Below are 20,399 nucleotides of genomic sequence, written 5' to 3'. Positions count from 1 at the left end.
GATGGCTGGGCTCACTGTCCAAACAGATCCCTGCTTGCCAACTGGGAACATATTGCAGTCTCTGTGAGGCACTCCATCATGCCTTGAATAGCTCCTCTTGTGCTCAGGCTTTCTGAATGCGAGAGAGAGAGAGAGAGAAATATTCCTTTCAGCCTTCTGCGATGTCAAAAAACCTTCAGTGACTGTCTGAGAGTGTTGCATTAATGCTGGGGTTCAGAAAGGGAAGGAAGTTAAAAAAAAGGGATGAGTTTTTTACCATTTGTTGCTATATTTTTATATTGTAATTGTGTTTGCTTTTTTTTACAATGAAATGTTGCTGGATCTACCTCTTGGGAAAAAAAGAAAGAAGTTGTAACTGTACATTTTTAACATACCATTCAGCTTATTTTGAAAAAAGTTTGCTGTCACTAACAAGTTCATCCTAACTCTTTTCTAAGAGACTAAAATAGTGCCTGTAAAATAATTCTTTTAATCTTCTAAGCCTTCAGTTGTTGTAGTTTGTAAACATAGTTCTGTATTGGAAAATTACCATAGTAATGCCTGATTCTACAGCAGCGTTTGCATGAACAGCTTCATTACCTGGGCAAGTTCATCTGATGCTAGAGGATTTTATACAAGCTTCACTCTGCATCTGATACTGAATTGTATAGTACAAATGTCTTGATATGATCTTGTTGAATTAATCCAAAGATTGCAATGATTAGTATAGTAACTGGAGGCTCTTTGCAGCACAAGTAAAATTTTACCCTTGTTCCCTTCCCTCCCCCAGGAACCACTCTCCCATTCCCTAGCTATATTTATATCTAACTTAAATAAACATGGATTATAATTCCTTTAAGTGCACTGCTCATCTATTTTTGCTTTCAAAATGCTTCACTAGCAATTTTGCAATTCCAAAGCTAAGAAGCTTTTTGCATGGAAGGAGAAGCTGATGTGAAGAGTGTATGTTGCTGGGAATATAAATGTGTTTTAGAACTAAATGAAAAAAGATCTTCAACTTGCTGAGTTCTCTCAGGACTTTACAGTGCACACACATGCTCTAAGAAATAACAAGAATGTGTTTGTTCTTGGACTTTTGTGTGCAGGAGAGGAAGGAAGGACTTCACTGCTGTCACTGTTTCTATAGTGACAGCTCATTCTCAAGGCAGTATTGACATAAACTGCAGTCAATCATTTATTGTGAGAAAACTTAAAAGAAAAAATTAACCATGTCTGTATGTTTCTAAGCTCTTCACAGTATATTGCAAATTGTAGGTGGAAGTTAATTCACTCTCTGAGGTTTGCATAGCTTGCTATACTATAAGATGCTGCTAAAATACTCTGCTGCAGAGCACAGTTCTATAAAATACCTATAAATGGCCCATGGTTAATGCATTTGGCATAGTATATTGGGGTATAAAATACCCATAAGTGCATGATTTTAAGTAATGTATTCATCTTAAAAGGCAGAGAGTTAAATTGCAATAGAAATGTTTACCAGGCAATCCCTTATCTTATGTATATCTTGATGATGAGAAAGCCCAATATTAAAGCAGAGTGGCCTATAGGAAAGTATTTAATTATGGCCACATCCTACCAGAATCTCATTTGGACCTGACCTTTGTAGAAGAAAACAGGCTAAGCTTGAAACCTGAGCATGCAAGTTTATGAATTATCCCCATAAATCTTGTACTATCGACTAATGCAGAATTAGAGTTGTGGACTCCAGCTGTGGTTTCTGCCTTGCCTGGCAGTAGTGCAAGCTATTAAGGCAGTAACATTGCACATTGTACAAAGTTGTGGGTTTCTCCTTTAGGCATTTCAGAAGATAAGACTGTTTTTTCAGAGGACTCAGAGCACAGGAGCAGCACAGCCGAGACTAACCTCCAGAAGACAACTGATTCCTAACTCCTGGCCACACATTTGCTGTAGTAGGTGCAAGAGAATCCTGCAAAGTGTCTTTACCTTGTCAGGTCTTTTAAATTCCTGATGGGGAAGTGGGAGATCATTGCAGGGCATCTTATATCCTTCAGAATTTCACTTAGGTCTGGTTAGAGTGTATCACATGGAATAGGTGAAAACTTCTTATGACCACAAATATGTGAGTTAAAATTTCACTGTTCTTATTTTATTAGAATTATTTATCTCATGTATGCCAGCATAAGTGTATACAAGTACATGTATATCTGTGCACAGACATACAGAAATGGGAGAGAGAAAAGAGGTAAATCCTTAAAACATATGGTGTGGAACAATATTTCTCTTAGCTGACACAGCAAAGTTTTTAGAAAAGATAATTTCCATAATGAAAACGATATTGGTTTAATGTATCTCAGATGCAGGGCAAAATGCAGAGTGACAGGCCACATATTTCAGAGAATTCTTCTTCATTGTTTTCTTTCATGGTGGCTCTGGATTGTTATTTGACTTATTGAATCTTAGGCATTGAGGAAACATGATGGAGTGGTTAGAGAGCTGAGCATCTACAAGAGATTTCCTGATTCTTTCTCTTGCTGTTGATGTGGCAGTATGTGATAGTTTCTCTTCTTTGTTTTGCTCTCCATTAAAAAGGGGATATTATAGCTTACAAGCTCTATTTATGACAGGCTTTGGAGGTTCTTGAGTGTCATTACATGCAAGATGTAATTTTTTGCTGCTGAGCTTTCCCCTGACAAGTAAGAGGTGACTGTAATTGTGTTGTGCTCAGCTGTTCTGTTAACTCGTGTCTGGAGTTCAGCATGAAATACTTCATGTTGTAGGTTCACTTTCTCTCACTAAAAACAATGGCAGATGCTGTTGTTGCCTACCTATTAAAGCCCAGCTTGCCTTCCAAGGCTTGGGATAACCTGGACATAAAATTTGGAATCTGGGAGTGGGGTAGGGAGAATATGCAATAGAAACATCAGTGTCTGACTGGTTTTTCAGCAGAAAGGAAAGGAGGTAAAGGAGCTCATGGTCAAAACTTGAATTTTCTGCTTTTGAAAAAATCACTGCATTACATCTTCAAGGGTGCTGCACCTAAAGGCAAGAAGCTTATTGAAGAAAGACATGCTTTTGACATTATTTTTTTTTTCTGAATGTATCATCTTTCTGGGGCAGAAACCCATTTCTGTGTCTGAAATAGAAGCAGCAGTGTTAGAAGTGAAATTGAAGTTGAGTAAAACTGCTCTGAGTTTAACATAATGGAGTTAACCGTGTAAAGACTCAAAGCAACTGAAGAAGCTAGTACATGAGGAGTGTTTCTGCAGGATGCTTTTTTTCTGGTATTTGCAAAACAGTTTCTGAATATCATTGTAATCTTAGCATTAGAAAAGTTCATGGAAAACAATGCAGACCTGTAGCCAGAAAGACTGAGGAGTTGTAGTTTCTTTTGACTTCCAAGGAAAGTAACAATGTGGGCTTGTTGGATTTCTATATATATTCTCCAGTGACATTGAGATTTCTCTAGATTATCTGCTTTTTAGCCAGACCCTATGATGCATGCACATTTCAGTAACTTCTCACTGGGTAACTGCATGAGCAAATGCAGGGGAAGAAGGTTGAGTCACAAGCCTGAGACCCGTGAGACTAGATCTGAAGCCAGAGCGATGCAGCATTACAGAAGCAGGGCTTGCTTCAAACAGTGGAGATTGTGAGTCACTAGGACAAATTGTTTTCATTATTTGTTGGTTTTGTTGGCTTTTTTTAAGTTCTGAGAGGGCTAATGCAGAAACTCCTGTGACCCAGTGAGTTGTTTTCCTCACTGTTAGACATGTACTGGTGGATGAGCAGCAATACTGACCCAGGGTATTCCTGCCCCTTCATTGCCACTGCCCTTGTTGGCAGTGATGCCAGATGGACCAGAGAAATCAGGTTAGAAATAAAAAGAATATGCTGTTAACTGCTTGACCTCATAAGCAGCTTGGTTTGGAGCAGCTGAAGGGAATGGGTTTGGATGGAGGAACACCTTGGGCCAGGGTTCTACCAGAGGCAACAGACTCTCCTCGGTGATGTCCAATGATAGGACAAGAGGCAATGTGTGCAAACTGAAACAGAGAAGGTTCCGTGTAAACATCAGAAAAAACTTCTTTCCTGTGAGAGTGACAGAGCACTGGAACAGGCTGCCCAGAGAGGTTGTGGAGTCTCCTTTGCTGAAGACATTCAAAACCCGCCTGGACACGTTTAGGTGTGATGTGCCCTAGAGGATCCTGCTCTGGCAGGTGTGTTTGACTAGATGATCTTTTGAGGTCCCTTCCAACCCCTAAGATTCTGTGAAAGAAAAGGAAGAATATGCCAGTGTATTTCTTGCTCCTTTTGGTAGAGAAGCACTTTGGTTGTGGGTGCAACACATGAGTTGCACCTTTGTGTCTGCATGCAGGTTTTGGAGCATAGAAGTGCCATTGAGATATTTTGAACAGAAATGATGGTTCCTACCTTAGAAAATGAAAGTTTGATAATGGTTTAGGTGCAGAAATGGTAGGAAGAGTGATTTTATTTTTCTTACTGTTTAATGCTCAATAGTAACTTAAATGAAACAGGGTAGGTGAGACACATGTTTTAATCAGTTTAAGTCAGGGCTCCTGTGCTCCCCATTTCTGTCTGTGCACACAGTCCTTGCCCTTGTTAGCACACACTCCTGCAGCCACAAGGAGCTGAGTTGTGACTTGGAATTTCACCTTTTGAAAATGTTATATATATATATTTTTAAAGCATATCTGTATTTCCTTAGCTACCAGTTCCCCTGCCTCCCCCTACTTTGTAAGGAGAAGTACTGTAACAGTGAAGTTGGACTCCTCACTCACTGTACTAACTGAGATATTAGATCCCAACAATAGAGTTGAAGTAGCAAGAAATTTAAATAATTCAGTAGGTAGTTTTTCAGCCTAGGGTTGTTAAGAGGAAATCAAGAGCATTCCTGGAATAGTCGCAAAGGGAATGAATCCCTTTTCCCTGCACCCTGCAAATTCCATACCCTTTGGTGGAGTTGTCATGGTGGACTAATCCCTCTGGGAACCTCCTTAGCCTGGGAAGGGCCCCAGCAATGGGATTATTCCAACGTGATGGCACCCATGGACATTCCTGAGCAGAGGCATCTGCACCGGCCCACTCTCCAACAAGGCTGAGATTTGCTTCCTCTGCTGGGACAGACAAGGAATAACTCTTTGCTCATATGTCTGAAAACTTTAAAATAACCTCTGCATTATACCCAGCTGCTACATTGTTACCCTAAAAGCTCCTCAACAGTAGATACCTGAAGAGTGATGGCCATTGAAATACTTCTTCCCTGCAGTATAGATGGTTTTTATCTCTACCAAACTGTGTGATGAATGTTTTGGATAATAAATTAATTTCATAGTTACTATAGCCAACAGGAAACTCCTTTTCTTGTATTACAAAAATCACAATATTTCACATATGCTAAGGATAAACTGTCCTAGATACTTGTTAAAATTAGAATTCTTAACTGAATTCTTCCAATTATTAACATAATTATGCAGTATTGTTTTCTCATCAGCAGTTAAATTGTATAGAAAGGCAAGAGTCTTATTCTACCCACTGTGTCATACTATATGATAGGATCATTTATCTGGAGACAAAGGAAGACAAGAATTTATGGTTTATTTTTTGAAGGCTGTAACGCTGTCATTAGCCAACAGCTCAACTGACGTGCTCCTTGCAGTGGCTCAGCTTAGAAATACGAGCAATGGAGTGAAAATGAGGGGAGGATGACAGGGCCCTTCAAACATAACCTGGTGAGTCACAGCCTTCCCCCTCACCTTTAGTGTTTATAAATGAAAGCAGGCTGTGAAAAAGCAATTTAGTGACTTCTCTGGAACAGCCACCCTGTAGTTGAGAGCTACAGAAAGAGGCTGCTGGAGTAGGAGAGGAGGAGCCCAAGTCAACATAAGCAGCTTTCTCTGGGATTCAAGTGGCTCTGCTGGGCTTTGTGGTGGGATATTGAGCACCTTCCTCTGGGTTTGGTGTGATGTCAAGAGGTTCAGAGAACAACAGCACAGAGAACTGGGAGTCTGTGCTTCTATCCCAGGGAGATGGCAGTTTGCTACAGCCTCACAAAATAGCCCAGCACCCAGTACCTGGGTGCCACAGATGTTGATGATTCTCCTTCCCTCCCCACCCCCACACGATAAAGAGCGCTTGTTTGTGGCAGGTGGATATTCATTGCTATGGTTTTGATGAACACATTGAAATAGAGAACTTCAGATGAATCATCAAAGTCCAAACATGTCAGGAACAAAACTCATCAGCCTCATCATGCTGAGTGGTGGCACCGTGTCAGCTCAAGGCGGGTGGTAGGATTGAAAGCTTGCTTTAGTTTTCACTGGCTGGATGATGTTTCTCGCTGTGGGTGGACAGGTAAAGAATAGCCATCACCTAATTACTGCCTCATTTGGGGCAGGTGGAAGAAAATGTATTGTGTAACTTCATTGTTGGCTAGGTTTGGGGTCTGTTGCTGATTGCACAGTCTTTTTTGGTGTTGCCATGGGAAAGCAATAATTATATTATGCGTAATTGGAGCATTTTCTTTTACTGCTGCAGAAAAGTGATGTTGTATAATTATTGCTACCTTTAATGGAAGTTGTGATCAAAGCAAATTGTTTAGCATTTGTATAAACCCATTGCAGAAAGAAGAACTTTTTGCAAGTGAATGCCATTTTATACATGTGCCAGAAAGCTGAAACATGCACACGTGCTCAAAAAGCATTGACATCACTGGGTTGTGTCGAAGAGCTCTTTCAAAATAGCAAAGGCAAAGTAACTTCCATAACTGAACTTCCATCTTTCATTATGTCCTTTGACTTTTGGTTTGCCTTCCTACAAATAAATAACCTCTATTACTATCAAGGAAATAGTGTATTTTATGTAAATGGTAATGTTGTTAATAACTGGTGCAAAAATAATTCTCACTTTTTGACATCCATTTTCACTACAGGTCTGGTGGGAAGTGCAGCTGGAGGATGCTGATCCTTCTGTTGCTGTTTAAAACTTTAGCAGTGTCAAAACTTGGTAACATGAGACTTTTGATTCTGAAATGAAACCTGATGCTGCCAGAGATCTCCCATCATTTGTATGGGTTGGCAATAGTTATTTGATGAGTTTCTCCTGTTTCTGAGCTCAGCTTTATGGTCTCCTTTTCTTTCTCCAAGCCTCCTGCAAAGGGCAGGCTGGTGTTTTCAGTGCAACACCTCTGTGCTGCTGTTCTCCTTGTTCATCCACTGGCATTTTTCTATCATAAAACATAAGGTTGTACAAAGGCAAAAAAGTTAGTAGATATGAGAGATACTTTTTTCCAAAATAGAGCATTTTTTCTGTGTGATAACCTACTAGTCTTTAACAGTCTGAAGGTTTATTCAGACTTAAGTCTTATGACCTAAGCGCTGTTCTGGGTTTGTATCCAGTGACATTCCCACAAGCTTCCTGTGTGACCTTGCATCAGGCATTTAATTTCTTTGCCCCACAGTTTTAGTTGTGAAGTGAGGAGAATAACAAGCCCACACCAGCCGTATGTTTTGGGAATGGATTCGTGAGTCCTTTTGGGGTAACGTGGTGCTGAGTCATAGAAATGCTTTTGTGCTCCTCCTTTCAGATGCCAGGGTGTCATACTGGGCTAATGTTCATCACAAAATGAATGTGTCTCCAGTTTCAGGTTATTGTGTTGTGGCTTGTGTGCTAATGGATTAATTTCAGATGTTTTCAACGTAGTTGGTTTTTCTCTTTGTTTCCAACGTAGTCCTAATTTATTTAGCAGTATTTGCCATTCAAGTCAACTGATTTTAGACAGATGTTTGTCTCTTGTGTTTTAGTCTAGACATCTATGATTTACAATCTGCAGCCCATCTGGTGAATTGCCATGGGAGTATGCTTATTTTCAATGCTTGAAGTATTGCAACATACCCTTTGCAAGTGTTTTTGCAGTAGCGGCTGTTGAGCCAGCCATCAGAAAAGGTTTTATTTTAGCAAAAGAATCCAAGTGCTTGTTCAGAGAAGAGCAGGAAAATACTCCATTTCCATTCAAAACAACAACAACAATTTTCCACTCTAAAATGTTGCCCATAAATTGAAACTCTAGAATAATATATGGGCCTGGTTCAAAAAAGAAACAAAACCCACCTGGGAATGTAGAAGAACAGCAGGAGACCTGAAGAATTTGTCTCATCTGTGTTCTCTGGGACTGGACCTCTGTACTTCTCTAACCTTTTCTAAATATTTCAGTCACCTTCAGTTTGTTCAAGCTTCTTGTAAAGTGTCAGCTTGATTGTCACTGCTGCAGGTGGCAGTTAGCAGTGCTCTGTCTTGGCGTGGGGTGGCCCTGAGCTGCAGGAGCAGGTCCTGGTCCCCAGGTGCTTCCCACTCCCCTTCTAGCCCCACAGCAGGAGGAGAAGCTGGTGATGCACAAGGGGAAAATGTGACAGGCTATGAAGGCAGCCCAGGGACCTTCTCTGGACTCTCCTCTGCTTGTTAAATTAGTGGTGATGAAGCCAAACCCCAAGGTTTCAGGACTGCCCGTCAGGTCTTGCATGTGAGGAGTGGCATGGTTCTTTATCCTTTTAGCATAAATATCTCAAAATGCAATTCAATTTGTGTTTGAAACCTATAATTTATGGGTTCATAGTTCTACAAACAAACATTTAGCCCAGCTTCCTCTTCAAATGCTTCAAATCCTCTTCCTCTTCTGCTGCTGTGTAACAGCTTGTAGTGCTGTGATAGCTTTGGACAGGGCATGTCCAGTGCAACTGATAAGATTTGAGTTCATTTCCTGTTTTTATGGGTTACTGTATTATTTCTAGAATATGCCCCAAACCAGAACACAACATCTGGGAGACACACATAGCAGAAGAGCATGTTGTTGAGCAGGAATCTCTTGGTGCTCACGTGAAAGTGTCGAGTGCTGCTGTAACTACAGGTTGAATGTACTTGAGCCTCCTGCTGTGTGCAGCAGGTCAAGGGGCAATCACAGGTAAAATAAACCGTTTTCAAGAGTCTCTGGTGTAAACAGCAAAGGTGCTGTCGTGTAAATAAGCCAGAAAATGCTCCAGAAGCTGTCTGCTTGATGCGTTTGGCACAGATTTCTGAGTGTTGGGATTTGATGTTTGGTTGAGTGAGTTTGTCTGCACATGTTGAAAACATCAGTCAAGCCCAGACTGGGCTGGATGTTATCGTAGGGCCTGTGGCTGGGACATCCATGTACTGAACAAGTGTACAGCATCTGCAGTTCATGTTAATCATGGTCATGCACTGAAACTCAGACAGGCCACTATTTTTTATGACTTCAACTATGTTTTAAATGCTTATGACGAGCCTGATAATCTAGGATGGGATGGGCTGTTACAATTTTTGACTGCTAAAGTAGTCCCAGTATTTAGAAAGAATGTTGAAAAAAAAGCCAACAACCCATAAAGCAGGCAGAGAAGTTGCAAAGGAGTTTAAGAAACACATTTCAACTACATCAAAAGTGCTTCAGTCTCTGCTTTCCAACCCCGTGTTTATCTATGTACAGGTTGAGGTAGCTGTTCAATGGCTAAACCATGCACGTGCAGGGAACTTCAGGCTGATACTTTTTTTGAATGTTTCATTTGCATTTAAGTAGTCATTTTGATGCAGGATCCAAGATAGTTTGAAAGTCATGAAGCCATTTCCATTATTAAACTTGATGGTTTTGGTAATGTTTTTGTACTGCTCTTGTAAAAGGAAGGAATTGCTTCATACTACTAACCTGTGATCTGAATAGAAAGTAAACAGTTGAACTGCTAGATGTGAATGGACGTGTGATAGGCATCCCTTTATCCACATTCTTAGGTGTAGATGAGGTTGTCTTAAAAAAAATGACAAATACATGTGGATAAGCAGTATAAACCTCTCTATATGCTGCCTTCATCAGGCACAAGCTGGTGCCATGGGGCTGGCCAAGTGCTGGATGCTTTCATAAGCCCTCTTCCTTGTTAAATTAAATTGATAACGTCATTATTGCACCTTTCACAACCCAGCCTGTGGCAGATTGAATGCAGGGTAAGTGGGATTTTTTCCTGACAGTTCAGACCTCTTCAAGGGTATTTTTTAAAGCTGTCATTTTACCCACTCCAGCAGTTAAAATTGTAAAAGCTGCTCCTTCTTTTCTTTCTAATCTGGAGTTGCTTTGATTGATACATTTATACTTGTTTAAGGACAAAGCGTTCAGATCTTGATCAGCCGCAAATTTAAGACCCTGTGCCCTTGCAACTGAAATAGATACCTGGGAGTTGATTCTTCCCCTGCCTTGTGCTGTATGTGAGCAGAGTGCAGTTAGCATCCACTCTTCTCTGGGAGAAGGTGCACCTCAAAATTGTGGTGATGTTTGTAGGTGATAGGTCTTTCCATCCTACTTCAAAGGTTTCTGTAAAGCTGTCTGACACACTCATGTTAGCTTGTGCTAACAAGCAGTTTCAGGCTGTGGCTGAAAGGTTGGGAAAAACACTCGTCACACCTCTGCTGCAAAGGAAGGAAGATGAATAGAAGAATCCGGGATTTTTGTTTTGTTTTGTTTTCCTTGTCATCACCTGGTTGGGTCCGTGAACTGCTTTGAGACTCACCAAGCAGAGGGAGAAGACTCGAGTGCCTGACAGCAACAGGGTGCCTGTTTGTGCTTAGTTCATTGAGGAAATTGTTCCGGAACAGCTGCTCATCCATGTGAAAATGCAAACTCTTGGGTCCCCGCCAAGGTCAGCAAGCCCTGGGTCATTTGTTTTAGCAAAGCAGGCCAATTTGCCCTTTAATTATCTTTCCTTTTCATTTGGTCACACCTCTTGCTCCATAAATTTACTTCCTGAGAAGCGCTGTAGTGGAAGATGTGATACCAGTTTTGTTGTGAATCACAGGGAGGCCTAATGTTTTTTCATGGATTACTTATAACTGTTAAACTTTATAAAAGTATATGCATTTACCTGGCTGGATTTAATCTTCTACTTATCTAGTGCAGTAGGCTCATGTTACTAAATGTACAGGATTCTTAAATTTCAAAGTAAAAGTGTCCAAATAATTAAATTTAATATTGTTTCTATGCTAATGTAGGTTTTGTGGTGTGAAACAGTAAGTCAGGGTGTGTTTGCTAGAAACAGAGCTGAGAAATTCCTGAGCTTCAGAGAGTTTTCAGTGACTGGTCTCAGAATGGGAACTTCATAACAAAGTCTTGGTGTAGGGTCTGTAACAAGCTATGCAAAATTGTCAGTGGATACATGGGAGTAAAACAGGTGTTCATGTGCTGGAGCTGGATGTGGAAAATCCTCTCCAGTGAACATCATTTAGAAATTCAGAGAGAAAAGCAATTCTCTATAAGCAGTAAGGAAAGGAAAATAGTGCAGTAAAATCACTTTTTTTCCTTGTAATGCTGTGTGGAAAGAAACAAATAGGAAAGATGGATTGCTACAGCTGGAGGAACTGAAATGTCAGGTTTTGGCTCCTATAATTTAAGGAAAAAATCTAATTAAGCTGATATTAGTATGTCCATAAAAGGTCACTCAGGAACAAGAAAAAAAGCATATGTATTCCAAAACTGGTTTTATACAAGAATTTTGAAAGTGTCATGGTTTGCAACTAAGGCTAAAATTAGCCTTGAAAACCTCAGGACGGAAGTTTCTCAAGTAGATTGTGGCATAATTCCTGAAGGAATGGAAGTGGCCAGAAGAACTGACAGTTCTCCTGTGACAGAAGGATCCTCTTGGCAGACACAGAAATCAGAGGGAGACTGATTTAATCTGCAGGTTCATGTGATATACCATGATAAGAGAAGGATTATAATAATTGTCCTTCTTGTTAGATTTCATGTGCAGCTGTTTTTTAGAGGCAATACATTTGCCAAACCTTTTTGGTCATCTGAAATGGTTAAAATAATCAGCTTCCACGCCATCAGAGGAGTGACAGAGCAGCACAAAAGGGGGAACATGTGGCTTGGAAGAGGAGGACGGGTTCTTCTTCCTGGGGTGTCAAGCTGCTAATTAGCTCTGCCACAATATGAGACCGAGTTGCTTCTTTTACTGCCCGTTAATTATCAACATGTGTTAGAAAAGTGAAGACTTTGTGCTTTTGCAGCTGGGGTTTTGTCACCTGTGTGGGTAGATGGGCTTCAGTGCCTTCAGCCTGGTGGCTTCTCCACTTTTTCCTCAGTTCAGAGAAGGGACAACCTGCATTTTGGATGTAGCCAACACCAGGATTTTTGGGGCAGCCCTCCAGAAGCTGATGGAGGTGCTCTGCATTTACCATGTCAGAGCTTGGAGTGGACTTTGGCCTCTTGTTTTGTCAGCAGAGGTGGTCAAAGCCCTTCTGGCTCAGTTTCATTATGAATGCAGGAGATGACCTCGGTTTGTTAACAGTATTAAAAAGTAATAAAGTGAGCTCATTTCAGCATCCATGCTAGAATAGGCTGACTTCTCATTGAAATTAGATTTTATATTGAACCACAAACTTCAGTTAAAGCTTGCAGAGTTCTAACTCTCTAGAGGACACCCTGTGGATACAAACAAATGAGGAACACCCTTATCTAAATGTTGCATTTTTAACAGTTTAAAGTAATTTACATAACACAAAAATACTTAGCCTCAATTAACCTCAGAAAAGGTTTGGTTTTGCGACTCATTGTGCTGGGGTGGTGGGGTCTGTATTTTACTTGCTACCACTTCAAGTTGCTTTGATGTTGTTGAGGAGAGAGATGAAATAACGTGTGCTAAAGTCATTTGGCCAGCCTTGAAATCAAAGCACTGGAAACAAAATCTAGCTGCAAATCACTAGGCTGTCATTCCTTCAAAACCTGTTACCCAAATGACTTTAACAGTTTGTGGGTCATATGCAAGGTTAAGAATCATGTTGCACGGTGCATGTTTCAATGATAAAACACAGTATTTTAAATTATTTTTTTCTTGGAATGGGAGGGATACAGTCAACAGTATTGGTGTGGGAGTTGGGTTTCTTCTAGCAAGTAGATCACTACTCCATGTGAGCAGTTGGCACATGGTTCAGAAGGACAGATACAAGGCATGCCAAGCAGAGTGTTTCTCATTTGTTGTTTAGAGACTACCTGGTTTGTATGTGGAAATGTCAAAATGTTTCCATTTTTCAGAGTACCTATTTTTTGAGAGAAATTGGCTAGGGCCAGTGCAGTTGTAAGTAGAAAGCATTTTAGTGGGGGACTGGAAGAGGTTACATTTTAAAGCTTTATTCTAGTAAGCAGAATTTACTTGTAACATTGTAATTATTGTCTACTAAAATTGGGAACTCAGGTTACTTTGTTTTATACAGACTTTTCAGTTTTTCAGGTTTTAGAAATTACTGATGAGGAATGAGTCACCTAACAATGTTAATTGTTCATTTTACTTAATCTCAGGCATGTTCCATCCTGAAGAACTGAACTGAACTCCCCCAAAAAGTGTCATTGTGTTTTTACTGGTGTTGGCTGTTACGTACAGGTGTACTGTCCAACTTAGTGTGGAGTGAAACTTGGCAGTGAATAGAAACCAAAGTAGATTCAGAGAGAAATAAAAAGCCATATTCCTCAAAAGAAATTTGCAGAGACTTTTTTAATAGAGAAAACACATTTACTCAAATAATATTTCTGTAAAATTATTTCTGAACCAATTGTCACTTCATATTTTTGATGGGTTTAGATAGAGCTATTTAGATGGTAACTTCCCACCATGAATTGCTCATACTGATTTTCTTCCATTCACACTAAAATTGTTGAATATCTGAGGAGACAAATAAGGCTAAAATGGCTATAGAATAAGGTGGGAGAAGAAAAGCCATATGAGATGAGTAAGAAGGAAAAGTAGTAACTTCTTTTTCTTATTGGGGCTGCAGGTAAATTCCCTGCATAGTTAGGTACAAGGAAGGATGTAAAGCAGCAGAACCACACACCTAAAATTACTTAATTTAAATTTAAACTTCAGAGGTTTCATGTGCTTAATATGCTTGATGATAAATTACTGTATTTCAAATCTAGATGTGACTAGTAAAAACCATATGTGCTGATTAGCCTATAAATAACTGGATAGAGAAAATGAACCAAGGTCAGAGGAGGTATAAATAACTCAGATGGATTCCTGTGTCTAACTTGCATTTTGAAGTCCTGAAGCAATATCATGCTTATTGCATGATAAGCAGCCTGAAGAGTATAAAAATGTAGATGGATAGTGAATGACTTTTTGATCATTTAATGAGGATTGGTGTTGCTGGGATCAGATAACAGGCTGTTGGGGATTTGATATGATTTCTCTAAGCTCTAGGAGCAGTCACTTCTCAAGGCCATCACATCCCATCTGTGTCTGAAGTCCTTCATGTGTTTTAGTGTTTAGCTTCCTTGCCTAGATGATACAATTTGGAGATGTTAGATGGCTTCTCCATCAGAGGTTAGGAAGTTATCCTTTGTATTGTCAGTCAAAACTAAAATTGAATTTACAACAGCGAGAAGCAGAGCTCTCTCAAGAGTGTGACCATGAATATTTTCTTGGCCCATGGCAAATAATAAGGAAGTAATTAAATTAGCTTTGCTTTTTAAAAGTAGTCAACTTTCATGGCAACCATCTGTCTGATGTTTGGGGGGTACATTTCATTGACTGCTCTGTATCATCTTCCCAGTTTTAATGTGTGAATCAATGAGGAACTGATTGAACTGTTTCCGTTTGGTCTAGACCCTTTCTTTAAGCTGTGAGGCTCTGCTTGCAAAACTCAGCAGGTCATGGCACTTGCTTTGTTATACTTGTACTCAGTGCCTCAAAATGGAACTTACATGTTCAGGGCTGGATTTTTGAGTGGAAACCATAAGCTTCTTGCTTGTATAACCACATTCCAAGGTTTGTCTGAATAGCTGAGATAATGAATTTGGTCTTTGTGCATTCTTAAATACATAGATAGTTTTTCACATATGTGATTTTTTTATTTTTTGCTACAATTGGATGCTTTCCTTGGGAGCTGCCTAATTCCAGGCTGCACAGCTTCTGCTTTGTTCTCTGCTCTCATGCCTTCCACAAGAATAACTTAACCAGATTTCAGTGTAGGAATTGTGGACTGCTAAAGGACATATTCTGTTACTGCTTAATGCTGTACAAGCTGATCAGTGGGTAATACAAAGTCTATGTTTTAGCTGTTTTATGATGAAAATATTATTTCAATGGAATATATGGTAAAGTCATTGAACGGGGATCTTATTCTCAGAATGGTGGCACACAGCATTTTCCATATACCAGACATTAGTGGAGCTGCTCATTTTGTTATTGCAGGCTTCAAAAGCAAAGCTATTTTTAGCTTTCTCTGACCAATTGTGTGATAAATTATTTTTTTTTCAACTGGAAAAAAAGAAATATCTTATTTCTGTCTTTCTCTTAGGACCCGCGGAGGTTCCCATGATGTCACCCAATGGATCCATTCCCCCTATCCACGTGCCTCCTGGTTACATCTCACAGGTATGCTTCTTGATGAATTGAAGTACCTGTAAAAGCAACAGCACTCATCCATACAGAGAAATCTGCTTAGTTCAAGTTTAACTTGGAAATACTGGTTTAAACAGTAATACATGTTTTCCTATTCCTCCTCTTTACTAGCAGCACTGAGCGCACACGTTTGCACAAGTGAGCATCCATGTGCACCTTCACACACACCAGTATGTGTGTGTGTGTGTGCCATGTAGGTTTTAAGACTAGCAGAAGCTAAGCATACAGGTTGTGCCTGTATTGCAACTTCTTTCCCTCTTGTGAGCAGTCCGTGTTCTTCTGTGATGCTTTCATTTCTAGTGTGACAGTCAGAATGGGTAGGGGACTGGTAGAAGTGAGAGAAAGAGCCACTGGAGCTATAAAATAAGCTGTTGATCCTAAAGAACTTACACAGCAGAAACAGTGCAATGTCTAAAGAACTGGGAGTTTTGGTTTGTTTTCAAGCATAAATGTGATTTAATTTTCTATTTAAGGGGGGAAAAAGGAAAAGTCTTCACACAAAGCTGTTAAGTTTTAGAACTCTTCAGAAGCTACTGCTCTTTTCTGTAAATAACCACTTCAGATTACCAAATAATTGTGTTCTTCCATCTTCTGTGAAGCTTTAGACTCTTTCTGAAGTAAGGAAGAAAAAAAAAAAGAACAAAACAAAGGTTGATATAAGGCAGAATAGCTGTGAACCACCCCATAAATGCAATTATTTCACCCCTTTCATTGAAGGACTGGACTGTGAGCTTCGCTGAAGTAATACAATGTATTTCAGATACCCTTAATGACTAGCATAAGAAGTTTTGATATATATAGTTTACGTCTTGTTAAGCAGAAAATAAATGATGTCCTGGAATCCCTTCCCCTCCCCATGTGAGCTTGTGTAATTCTGAAAAATTGTGGATGGCGTCATACTTAAATCCCACAAAATACTGCAATTGCTCTGTGGTATTTTAGTTTCTGAACAGACTGCAAACATGCTTTAAGGAAGGGGGTCATTGTTAGGCTAGGAGAGAGGGCAGGACAGCAGGGTGGTCCAGCTTCCTCCTGCTCTCCAAACATCCCAAAGTGGGTGGTTGGGGTATGTTTGAGGCAGCATTTGCCATTTAATACTCACCATGTGCTCACCTAATTTAATAAACTGACCTGTATAATGCAGAGGAATTTTTTAAAGATTTACTCCTCCTTTGAAAAGACTTTAACACCTTTACATTATTAAGCTGTTTATACCTCTCAGCCCCTGCACTAAGACAAATGGTTGGGTTTAATTGCAATGCTTTCCAAACCTGAGTTATTAAAGTGTTCCAATTGTATCTCTGTCTGAATTAAATTAATCTTTAATTCTTTCTGTGGGACACTGTAATAATTCCACCAAGGAAGATTTTAAGTAGCTTCTTAACAAAAAAACCCCAACAACCAGAAACCTCCTTCTGAAGAAATTTTTCCAAGGAGCTGGAAATATTTTGCCAAGTTTCAGGGGAAAACTCTGTATTGAGTGCTTTTCAGCAGCAGAGCAAGCCTCTGGCCTTTCAGACTGCTTCATGTTAAATAGTAGTTGAAACTGTATAGTAATCAAATTAGTTCTTATTATAGTAAATGGCCCTGCCTTATTTATTCTTGACTTTGTCTATTGCCTCATAATTAAAAATTCTATTTTATGATGAACAGTGAGATCACAAATTTAGAATGGCAGAGGAAAGGCCATAATGCAAATTAAAGCTTTCTGAGATAGGAATCAAAATGTATGTGATTTTTGGTTTGATTTGTCCCCAAAGTGTGCATCTAAGAGTCAGGCAGAAGGCAGAAAACCCTGCTTGGAAGTAACAGTGTCTATTAAAAAAAGCATGTCATCTTTTTACCATTTTGTTATGCCCAGCCTGTTGGAGCTGTGAGTATTAGCCTTATATTAGTTATCTAGTGATTGCAACCCTGGGTTGAAATGATACTTCATTACCTCTTTGGTTTTGTGGAAATGATCAGCAGAAAATAGGCAGGAGGTTTTGTGTCCTGCAGGATCAGCTCCACTGGAAGCAGTGGGAAAACAGATTCCATTTGTAGACTTCAAGGCCCAGATTAGGAGTCTAGATTAGAAGCTGAGTTTGTTGATGTTAAGGAGATGTTCCCAATGATGAGGCTTAGCCAAGGTGGGAAAAAAAAACCCAGGAAAATTATAGGAGACAGATAGATGCCACCAGTTCAGATCTTCCATGCTATGGTTTTACTTTCAAAAACCCATTCAATGCAGCTGGTTATTTTGCATTTGTTTTTCAGCAGACAGATCTCTGTGCGTCTCTGGCAGATAGGAGCTATCAGATCAGAGTTCACGTCTCTGCAATTCTTTGTTGGCTAAGGGTTAGTTAAAGATAAAAGAGAGAAAACGTTCTTTGTTGTGCTCTTGGGAGACGATACTGCTACTTTAAAAGTTAGTTGTGGAAGGTGACATGGTAGGGAAATCTGGATTAAATGCATGTGACGTCAGCAATTTTGGCTTCAGCTGTTGAATGTTGAAGTTGCAGCTCCCCTGATTAGACAGGAGCCAGACAGAAGTGTTAATGCCCATTCTGTTTCTGAGATGTGGGTTCCATGCCACAGGAATCCTACAGGGCTGGTTGGGAGCCCACATACCACTGGGATGTTCACTGGTGGCTTCTTTCCATCAGGGTCTGTGGCACTTTTCCTGGCTTCCAGAGCACTCTAGATCCCTGGTGTCAACAAAAAAAAATAAATCACAATTTGGATGCTAAACTATTAAATTTGGAGACATCCTCGTAGCTTTTTGTTTCTGCTTCTCACCTTGTATATTTTGGGGGACAGGAGGAGGATTTGGGGTGTTCTTATGATGAGAGCTAGAAAAAGGGCAGTATCAAAAAGCACAATCATCAACTTGCTTGCTTAGGGCTATTGGCCGAGGTATGTTCTCTCTGAAATGAGTCTGGAGCAGTTCCATTGGAGTTGGAGGAATTGCTTGTGTGTAGTTGGATATGCTAATCTGGCATGAAACTCCACTTTTATTTACAGAGTTGTTAATATTAGGGCTCTGACACAGATTTTTAAGACTAAAGGACTGATTTACAGGTTGGTGCATGAAATATGCATAGTGCTGATAAGACTTTATGTCAGGAAGTAGCACTGGCGTCAGAGTCTGAACTATGTAACTCAAGCCATGGTCCTGCAGTTGGATATTCCTGCATCAAGCACATGGCATTTGACAGAACTGAGGCATATCTTGTAGAAAGAGAAGAGTTTTTAAATAACATTTACAGCAGTAGAAAATCCATCACATCCTCAAGAATTAAAATTTTGGTTTGGGGTACTTTACTGCAAGAGAGGTGTTCTCTTCCAAAACCATGTTTTGCTAGCATGAGCGTCTAGCCACAGACTCTTTGTTTTTGTGTGGCTTACTCCTCACAGAGCTTTTCTGTGTTTTGTAGACTGCAATTGATCAAGGCATCCTTTAACAGGATGATCCTCCCTCTTGCTCTGAACACAAGGCAGGTGGTGCAGATCTCATGCTCCTGAAACAAGCCATAAAGTGATGATCTGTTTCAATTCACGAACGTTGGTCCTGAAGATCTGTGTCATTCTAGATATAATAAACCCCAGCATTCTTGCCAGTATTATAGATGTTCATCTGTCTCTTTTCCAGGTACAAGGTATGGATTTAATACCAGTGTTTGTATGTGATGGATGGCAAAGATAATGATGCAAACTTGCCAGGGCTGGTGTGAACTCAGATTGGCATCGTTAAGAAATTAAGTGAACAAATAAAATGTTGACATCCAAGTTCCCTGTGGATGAGCTCATTCTGTACTGTTTTCTGGTACAGATTGATTTATGAATGAAGTTTCAAATTCGTTTATGAAATTCCCAAAGTATTGGTTATGGTCCACCCAGTGGCCATGCTCCAGATGTCCTTGCTGAATCTAGCCTGCTAAATTTAAGTGATCTAACAATTCTATTGTACTTTTTGGAAAGCAAGTGGAAATTAATTGCATATTACCATATTATACCCATTCAGTGAAACATGCCTGTCTTTATCCTGGGGGTATAGTATTAAATTTCAGTGGAGAAAAATGAGAGAACATGGAGGAGTGACATGCATTGAATATGTGAGTTACCTCTAGTTTCATTGCCACAGTGATGTCTTTAATGTAAAACAAGTAACATTTGGAATGGTATTCTCAAATGGGGCAACTGATGGGGGAGGCAATTTTCTTGTGTATGAGTAATGTTCAGGTTCTCCTGAAAGATCATCTATCTACCTCACTCAGTAATTAAGCTCACTAAATTATGGAAGAAAAAACCACACAGAGCTGTGCTATAATAGCATTGTTATTGAGGTGGCATTCCAGGAGTACCAAAATATAACAGCAAAAGACAATTTACCTATTAACTGTTTGAAAAACACAAAATAATGTAAGTTTAGCTCTAGGTGCCAGATGACCAGAGATACTTGTTTTCTGTAAATATAAACTGCTGAAATTAGTAATAGCAATTGCCTTTAGTATTTCAGTTGCATCTAGAGACCTCAACAGGGATTAAAGTTTTGTTGCTTCTTGTCACTGAACTAGAGACATTTTAGCATACAATGTGTTGTTTCCTGATGAATTGATGATCTTCATGACAGTTTTAAAACATGCACAGAATTGCAGATTTAAATAGCAAAGTTTCACCTCCCTGCTAAATTATGTTATTTACATTAATGGATCAAAACTAATTTGCTCTGTCTTTTATGAATGGAAAATGTCATATCCCAGAATGGCACTACTGCTGTCTACCCACTACAAATCAAGAGATATCTACAGTCTTAACCCTTGGTGTTTTTAGAGCTATCTGATGCATATCATACAGTGGATTACCAATTGGATGATCTGTTAAGGACAGAATAGCATATATACAGATTGTACAGCTTCAGAAATCTATGTGCGTGTATATATATATATATTGCCTAGTTTAGGGAAGAAATGTTCTGCAGGATAGGGAAAG

General features: G+C 39.7%; 1 protein-coding gene across 1 annotated transcript in view; it reads left to right on the top strand.

Moving 5' to 3' along the window:
- The window catches only part of FNDC3B (fibronectin type III domain containing 3B), a 163,114-nt gene that overhangs the window by 44,749 nt on the left and 97,966 nt on the right, over positions 1-20,399 (top strand). The window contains exon 3 of the mRNA XM_010006566.1: positions 15,325-15,401. Coding sequence (XP_010004868.1) covers positions 15,325-15,401 — 77 coding nt within the window. The remainder of the gene's footprint in view (positions 1-15,324; positions 15,402-20,399) is intronic.

This window comes from Chaetura pelagica, unplaced genomic scaffold (genome assembly GCF_000747805.2).
Source record: "Chaetura pelagica isolate M959 unplaced genomic scaffold, ChaPel_1.0 scaffold341, whole genome shotgun sequence".
In the NCBI taxonomy this organism is placed as follows: Eukaryota; Metazoa; Chordata; class Aves; order Apodiformes; family Apodidae; genus Chaetura; species Chaetura pelagica.
The sequence above is the reverse complement of the archived record's forward strand: the minus strand, read 5'-3'. Positions and strand labels throughout refer to the sequence as shown.